Source organism: Pelophylax lessonae (genome assembly GCF_965119305.1).
Source record: "Pelophylax lessonae genome assembly, chromosome: 8".
Taxonomy (NCBI): domain Eukaryota; kingdom Metazoa; phylum Chordata; class Amphibia; order Anura; family Ranidae; genus Pelophylax; species Pelophylax lessonae.
The window spans coordinates 299,995,385-300,003,531 of record NC_138775.1 but is presented as its reverse complement, the minus strand read 5'-3'; the positions used below and the strand labels follow the sequence as shown (position 1 = coordinate 300,003,531).

Genomic DNA, 8,147 nt, shown 5'->3' with positions numbered 1-8,147 from the left:
CAGGATGGGGGATGGAGGGGGAGGTGGATGGGGGAGGAGAGGGTTGGGGGGAGAGGGAAGATGGGGGGGGGGTTGGGGGAGGTAGATGGGTGGGGGGCAGGAGCAGGATGGGAGGGATAGTGGAGGATGGGAGGGGGTGTTGAATGTTGGGGGGATGGAGGGGGAGGAGGTTGTTGGGGGGAGGTGGATGGGTGGGGAGAGGGTTGGGAGGGATGGTGGAGGATGGAGGGGGGGTTGGATGTGGGGGAGGGGAATTGGAGGTCCTCATTCTCGGGACATTCCCATGATATCTCCCCGGGTCATGTGATCTCAGCTGAAGCTGTGAATCTCCCCGCCCCCCTCCATGACTGTTTGGCCGAAAACTCTTCCGGTGTGCGCGCTTTAGGAGGCGGGGCCTGCAGCGGAGGGGGCGTGTCCGGTCTCCATGGTGACGGCAGAGTTTACATCAGAGAGAGAGAAAACCGGGAGGAGAGTCACGTGACCGGAGGGGACACCGGGTGTGTAGAGAACCCCCCTCCCCCACACTGCACCCCTCTACTACCCCTCCCCCACACTGCACCCCTCTACTACCCCTCCCCCACACTGCACCCCTCTACTACCCCTCCCCCACACTGCACCCCTCTATTACCCCTCCCCAACTGTTCCCCTCTACTACCCCTCCCCCACACTGCACCCCTCTACTACCCCTCCCCCACTGCACCCCTCTATTACCCCTCCCCCACTGCACCCCTCTATTACCCCTCCCCCAACTGTTCCCCTCTACTACCCCTCCCCCACACTGCACCCCTCCCCCACTGCACCCCTCTACTACCCCTCCCCCACTGCACCCCTCTACTACCCCCCCCCAACTGTTCCCCTCTACTACCCCTCCCCCACACTGCACCCCTCTACTACCCCTCCCCCACTGCACCCCTCTATTACCCCTCCCCCACTGCACCCCTCTATTACCCCTCCCCCAACTGTTCCCCTCTACTACCCCTCCCCCACACTGCACCCCTCTATTACCCCTCCCCCACTGCACCCCTCTACTACCCCTCCCCCACTGCACCCCTCTACTACCCCCCCCAACTGTTCCCCTCTACTACCCCTCCCCCACACTGCACCCCTCTACTACCCCTCCCCTACACTGCACCCCTCTACTACCCCTCCCCCACTGCACCCCTCTATTACCCCCCCCAACTGTTCCCCTCTACTACCCCTCCCCCACTGCACCCCTCTACTACCCCTCCCCCACTGCACCCCTCTACTACCCCTCCCCCACTGCACCCCTCTACTACCCCCCCCCAACTGTTCCCCTCTACTACCCCTCCCCCCACTGCACCCCTCTATTACCCCCCCCCCAACTGTTCCCCTCTACTACCCCTCCCCCCCACTGCACCCCTCTATTACCCCCCCACACTGCACCCCTCTACTACCCCTCCCCCACACTGCACCCCCCACTACCCCTCCCCCACACTGCACCCCTCTACTACCCCTCCCCCACTGCACCCCTCTACTACCCCCCCAACTGCACCCCTCTACTACCCCTCCCCCACACTGCACCCCTCTACTACCCCTCCCCTACACTGCACCCCTCTACTACCCCTCCCCCACTGCACCCCTCTACTACCCCTCCCCCACTGCACCCCTCTATTACCCCCCCAACTGTTCCCCTCTACTACCCCTCCCCCACACTGCACCCCCCCACTACCCCTCCCCCACACTGCACCCCTCTACTACCCCTCCCCCACTGCACCCCTCTACTACCCCCCCCCAACTGTTCCCCTCTACTACCCCTCCCCCACTGCACCCCTCTACTACCCCCCCAACTGTTCCCCTCTACTACCCCTCCCCCCACTGCACCCCTCTATTACCCCCCCCCCCAACTGTTCCCCTCTACTACCCCTCTCCCCCACTGCACCCCTCTACTACCCCCCCAACTGTTCCCCTCTACTACCCCTCCCCCACACTGCACCCCCCACTACCCCTCCCCCACACTGCACCCCTCTACTACCCCTCCCCCACTGCACCCCTCTACTACCCCCCCCAACTGCACCCCTCTACTACCCCTCCCCCACACTGCACCCCTCTACTACCCCTCCCCTACACTGCACCCCTCTACTACCCCTCCCCCACTGCACCCCTCTACTACCCCTCCCCCACTGCACCCCTCTATTACCCCCCCCCAACTGTTCCCCTCTACTACCCCTCCCCCACACTGCACCCCCCCACTACCCCTCCCCCACACTGCACCCCTCTACTACCCTTCCCCCACTGCACCCCTCTACTACCCCTCCCCCACTGCACCCCTCTACTACCCCCCCCCCAACTGTTCCCCTCTACTACCCCTCCCCCACTGCACCCCTCTACTACCCCCCCCAACTGTTCCCCTCTACTACCCCTCCCCCCACTGCACCCCTCTATTACCCCCCCAACTGTTCCCCTCTACTACCCCTCCCCCCCACTGCACCCCTCTACTACCCCCCCAACTGTTCCCCTCTACTACCCCTCCCCACTGCACCCCTCTATTACCCCCCCACACTGCACCCCTCTACTACCCCTCCCCCCCACTGCACCCCTCTACTACCCCCCCAACTGTTCCCCTCTACTACCCCTCTCCCCCACTGCACCCCTCTACTACCCCCCCAACTGTTCCCCTCTACTACCCCTCCCCCACACTGCACCCCCCACTACCCCTCCCCCACACTGCACCCCTCTACTACCCCTCCCCCACTGCACCCCTCTACTACCCCCCCCAACTGCACCCCTCTACTACCCCTCCCCCACACTGCACCCCCCCACTACCCCTCCCCCACACTGCACCCCTCTACTACCCCTCCCCCACTGCACCCCTCTACTACCCCTCCCCCACTGCACCCCTCTACTACCCCCCCAACTGTTCCCCTCTACTACCCCTCCCCCACACTGCTCCCCTCTAATAGTTTAGGTTGGGGTTCTGCTTTATGTCCCCCCCATTATATTCCATCCCCCCTCCCCCCACTAACCATCTTCATTTCCCCCCCTGCAGGTTGATGTGGATCCCTCTGACATGTTTCAGGCTCTGAGTGACCGGGACAGTGGTTATGGAGAGATGGGGGACCCCCCGCCGTCTCTCTGGAGGATGGTGGAGGACGAGGTGCCCCCCAGTGAACGGCCGGAGATACGAAGGATTCTGGGAGAGGTCGCCGTGGACCTGAGCCTGGACCTCCATGCCGAGGTGTGTGACCGCTGCCATGGCAACCCACCGGAGGGGGCGGGACCAGGGTGGAAGGGGCAGAGGACAGGAAGTGATGAGGGTCAGGGGTGACACCCACACTCCACATTTCCTGTACAGGTGTCACCGGGACAGGAAGGTAAAGGTTCGCAATGAGGTCATGGCTCCGCCCCAAAACCGAACAATTCAAAACTCAGCCACACACCAAATATTATTGGAAGAAAAACGTAACCCGGAACACATGACTCTTTATTTAGAGCTCCGCCTCCTTTTCCCAGTGCATCATGGGAGGGACAGAAGGCTGACTTTTTGACTTGAAGCCCCGCCTTCTTTTCCTCAGTGCATTGCAGGAGAAATAAAGGGCTCAGTTGTCATCTAATACTTAAAGCTCCGCCTCCTTTTCTCAATGCATTGTGGGAGGAGCAGAGGGCTCAGCTCAATGCATTGTGGGAGGAGCAGAGGGCTCAGCTGTGATCTTATACCTGAAGCCCCACCCTTTTTTAGTGCATTGTGGGAGGAGCAGAGGACTCAGCTGTCATCTTATACCTGAAGCCCCACCCTTTTTTAGTGCATTGTGGGAGGAGCAGAGGACTCAGCTGTCATCTTATACCTGAAGCCACACCCTTTTTTTTTCAATGCATTGGGGGAGGAGCAGAGGGCTCAGCTGTCATCTGATACCTGAAGCCCCACCCTTTTTTTAGTGCATTGTGGGAGGAGCAGGGGGCTCAGCTGTCATCTGATACCTGAAGCCCCACCCTTTTATTTTTCAATGCATTGGGGGAGGAGCAGAGGACTCAGCTGTCATCTTATACCTGAAGCCCCACCCTTTTTTTAGTGCATTGTGGGAGGAGCAGGGGGCTCAGCTGTCATCTTATACTTGAAGCCACACCTTTTTTTTTCAGTGCATTGTGGGCCCTTGCTATGGCCGATGTGGCCCAGTGTTTGCAGGCACTGGCCCCGGTTTGCCCCCTCTTGGTGTGTTGGGAAATAATTTACGTTCCTTCTCCGTTCCTTCTCCGTTCCTTCTACGTTCCTTCTCCGTTCCTTCTACGTTCCTTCTACGTTCCTTCTCCGTTCCTTCTCCGTTCCTTCTACGTTCCTTCTCCGTTCCTTCTACGTTCCTTCTACGTTCCTTCTCCGTTCCTTCTACGTTCCTTCTACGTTCCTTCTACGTTCCTTCTCCGTTCCTTCTCCGTTCCTTCTATGTTCCTTCTCCGTTCCTTCTCCATTCCTTCTATGTTCCTTCTCCGTTCCTTCTCCATTCCTTCTATGTTCCTTCTCCGTTCCTTCTATGTTCCTTCTCCGTTCCTTCTCCGTTCCTTCTACGTTCCTTCTCCGTTCCTTCTCCGTTCCTTCTACGTTCCTTCTATGTTCCTTCTACATTCCTTCTCCGTTCCTTCTCCGTTCCTTCTACGTTCCTTCTCCGTTCCTTCTCCGTTCCTTCTACGTTCCTTCTACATTCCTTCTCCGTTCCTTCTCCGTTCCTTCTCCGTTCCTTCTATATTCCTTCTCCGTTCCTTCTCCGTTCCTTCTATGTTCCTTCTCCGTTCCTTCTCCGTTCCTTCTACGTTCCTTCTACGTTCCTTCTACGTTCCTTCTCCGTTCCTTCTCCGTTCCTTCTACGTTCCTTCTCCGTTCCTTCTCCGTTCCTTCTATATTCCTTCTCCGTTCCTTCTACGTTCCTTCTATGTTCCTTCTACGTTCCTTCTCCGTTCCTTCTACATTCCTTCTCCGTTCCTTCTCCGTTCCTTCTCCGTTCCTTCTACATTCCTTCTCCGTTCCTTCTCCGTTCCTTCTCCGTTCCTTCTCCGTTCCTTCTATGTTCCTTCTCCGTTCCTTCTCCGTTCCTTCTCCGTTCCTTCTACGTTTCTTCTCCGTTCCTTCTATGTTCCTTCTCCGTTCCTTCTCCGTTCCTTCTCCGTTCCTTCTACGTTTCTTCTCCGTTCCTTCTACGTTCCTTCTCCATTCCTTCTCCGTTCCTTCTCCGTTCCTTCTATGTTCCTTCTCCGTTCCTTCTACGTTTCTTCTCCGTTCCTTCTACGTTCCTTCTCCGTTCCTTCTCCGTTCCTTCTCCGTTCCTTCTCCGTTCCTTCTCCGTTCCTTCTACGTTCCTTCTACGTTCCTTCTACGTTCCTTCTCCGTTCCTTCTACATTCCTTCTCCTTTCCTTCTACATTCCTTCTCCGTTCCTTCTACGTTCCTTCGCCGTTCCTTCTCCGTTCCTTCTACGTTCCTTCTCCGTTCCTTCTACGTTCCTTCTACGTTCCTTCTCCGTTCCTTCTACGTTCCTTCTACATTCCTTGTACGTTTCTTCTCCGTTCCTTCTCCGTTCCTTCTCCGTTCCTTCTATGTTCCTTCTACGTTTTTTCTACGTTCCTTCTCCGTTCCTTCTCCGTTCCTTCTCCGTTCCTTCTCCGTTCCTTCTACGTTTCTTCTCCGTTCCTTCTACGTTTCTTCTCCGTTCCTTCTATGTTCCTTCTACGTTTCTTCTCCGTTCCTTCTATGTTCCTTCTCAGTTCCTTCTATGTTCCTTCTACGTTCCGTCTACGTTCCTTCTACGTTCCTTCTACGTTCCTTCTATGTTCCTTCTACGTTTCTTCTCCGTTCCTTCTCCGTTCCTTCTACGTTCCGTCTATGTTCCTTCTCCGTTCCTTCTCCGTTCCTTCTCCGTTCCTTCTCCGTTCCTTCTCCGTTCCTTCTCCGTTCCTTCTATGTTCCTTCTACGTTCCTTCTACGTTCCTTCTATGTTCCTTCTACGTTTCTTCTCCGTTCCTTCTATGTTCCTTCTACGTTCCTTCTATGTTCCTTCTACATTCCTTCTACGTTCCTTCTATGTTCCTTCTATGGCACAAGCCGCGCTCTCTGGTGCTTTTCTTACTGTTTTCTCTACACACTCTTGTAATATTCTGTAAATGTCCCGATTAGTGTCCCCCCCCCCCACCCCCCATACATCAGGTGCCCCTACCAGAGCAATTCATTACATTGGGTGCCTCCATCCAACTACCCCCATAAATCAGTTGTCACCATCAGACTACCCGCCTTATATCCGGTGTCACCATAACCCCCCCCCCCCCCCTTATATAAGATTCCCCATCACAGTGCCTCTTTACATCAGATGTCCCCATCAGAGTCCTCCGCTAACATTTGTGCCCATCGTAGCCATGGGGGGAGAGGGGGCAAATCCATATTACTTGCCATGGGGGGAGAGGGGGCAAATCCATATTACTTGCCATGGGGGGAGAGGGGGCAAATCCATATTACTTGCCATGGGGAGAGGGGTGTAAATCCATATTACTGGCTATGGGGGGAGGTGGGTAAATCCATATTACTGCCCATGGGGGGAGACGGGTAAATCTATATTACTGGCCATGGGAGGTAAATCCATATTATTTGCCATGGGGGGAGGTGGGTAAATCCATACTACTGGCCATGGTTTTGGAAAGAGATGTCCACCATGCTCATATAGGTGTGATGGTTGGCTGTCCACAGGCAGGCCATGTGTTATACAGGGGATATAAAAAGTCTACACACCCCGGGTACAATGTCCGGTTTCTGTAATGTAAAAAATCGAGACAAAGGTAAATAATTTCAGAACTTTTTCCACCTTTAATATGACCCATAAATCGTACAACTCAATTGAAAATCAAACTGAAATCTTATAGTTGGAGGGAACTAAAAAAAACTAAAATAATATGGTTGCATAAGTGTGCACACCCATAAACTAATACTTTGATTTTATTCCAGCACTCAGTCTTCTAGGCAGGGGAGGAGTCTATCAGCATGGCACATCCTAACTTGGCAATATTTGCCCGCCCTTCTTTGCAAAAACACTCCAAATCTGTCAGATTGTGATGGATCTCCTGTGCACAGCCCTCTTCACATCTCCCCACAGATTTTCAATGGGATTCGGGTCTGGACTCTGGCTGGGCCATTCCAAAACTTGAATCTTCTTCTGGTGAAGAATGAGTTTGTATGTGATTGCTTAATTCTAAACACAGCTACCCCCCCCCCCCAAAAGAGTTCAGTTTGTTTTTCAACTGAGTTGTACAGTTTCTCATTTTTTTACATCACAGAAATCTGACATTTTACCCGGGGTGTGTAGACTTTTTATATCCACTATAAATACACAGTAATGAGAAAAGTGCCCCTTCCTGGGTATTGGTGGAGGTTTTCTGGTTGGTCTCTGTAGTTCCTCCATCGGATCCCCGGGGCCCTCCCTGGTCCGGATATGGAAATGTTGGAGGACCCCCGGGGACCTCCCTGGTCGGGATATGGAAATGTTGGAGGACCCCCGGGGACCTCCCTGGTCCGGATATGGAAGTGTTGGAGGACCCCCAGGGACCTCCCTGGTCGGGATATGGAAATGTTGGAGGACCCCCAGGGACCTCCCTGGTCGGGATATGGAAATGTTGGAGGACCCCCGGGGACCTCCCTGGTCGGGATATGGAAATGTTGGAGGACCCCCAGGGACCTCCCTGGTCGGGATATGGAAATGTTGGAGGACCCCCAGGGACCTCCCTGGTTCGGATATGGAAGTGTTGGAGGACTGGTTGTTTAGTGTGTGCGGATTTCTGCTTAGGCCTCCAGCTTTACATGGAACTTCAAACAATGGCACGTTCTATAGAAACTTCATATTGTCTTTGCCCCCGGCCCCTGGAAGGGGTAATAAAGTTAAATAACTCATCCTAATGGGAGTGCAAACAGATCAATGTTATCCTACCAAACATTGCACCAGGCTTTGTCCTCACTTCTGATCCCTGCAGTCCCCTCTTCTCCTCTTCTCATTCTGGTCCCAAGAATTCACCAGTCCCTCCACCATTCTCTCTTCTCCTCTCCTTCCCTTCTCTCCCAGTCTCCTCTCCTTCCTTTCTCTCCCAGTCTCCTCTCCTTCCCTTCTCTCCCAGTCTCTTCTCCTTCCCTTCTCTCACAGACTCCTCTCCTTCCCTTCTCTCCCA

At 54.9% G+C, this 8,147-nt stretch overlaps 1 protein-coding gene across 1 annotated transcript in view; it reads left to right on the top strand.

Moving 5' to 3' along the window:
- The first annotated feature begins 385 nt into the window (after positions 1–385).
- Positions 386–8,147, top strand: part of CCDC24 (coiled-coil domain containing 24) — an 83,627-nt gene continuing 75,865 nt past the window's right edge. Inside the window, exons 1-2 of the mRNA XM_082265026.1 lie at positions 386–497; positions 3,008–3,196. Coding sequence (XP_082121152.1) covers positions 3,029–3,196 — 168 coding nt within the window. The 5' untranslated portion in view covers positions 386–497; positions 3,008–3,028. The remainder of the gene's footprint in view (positions 498–3,007; positions 3,197–8,147) is intronic.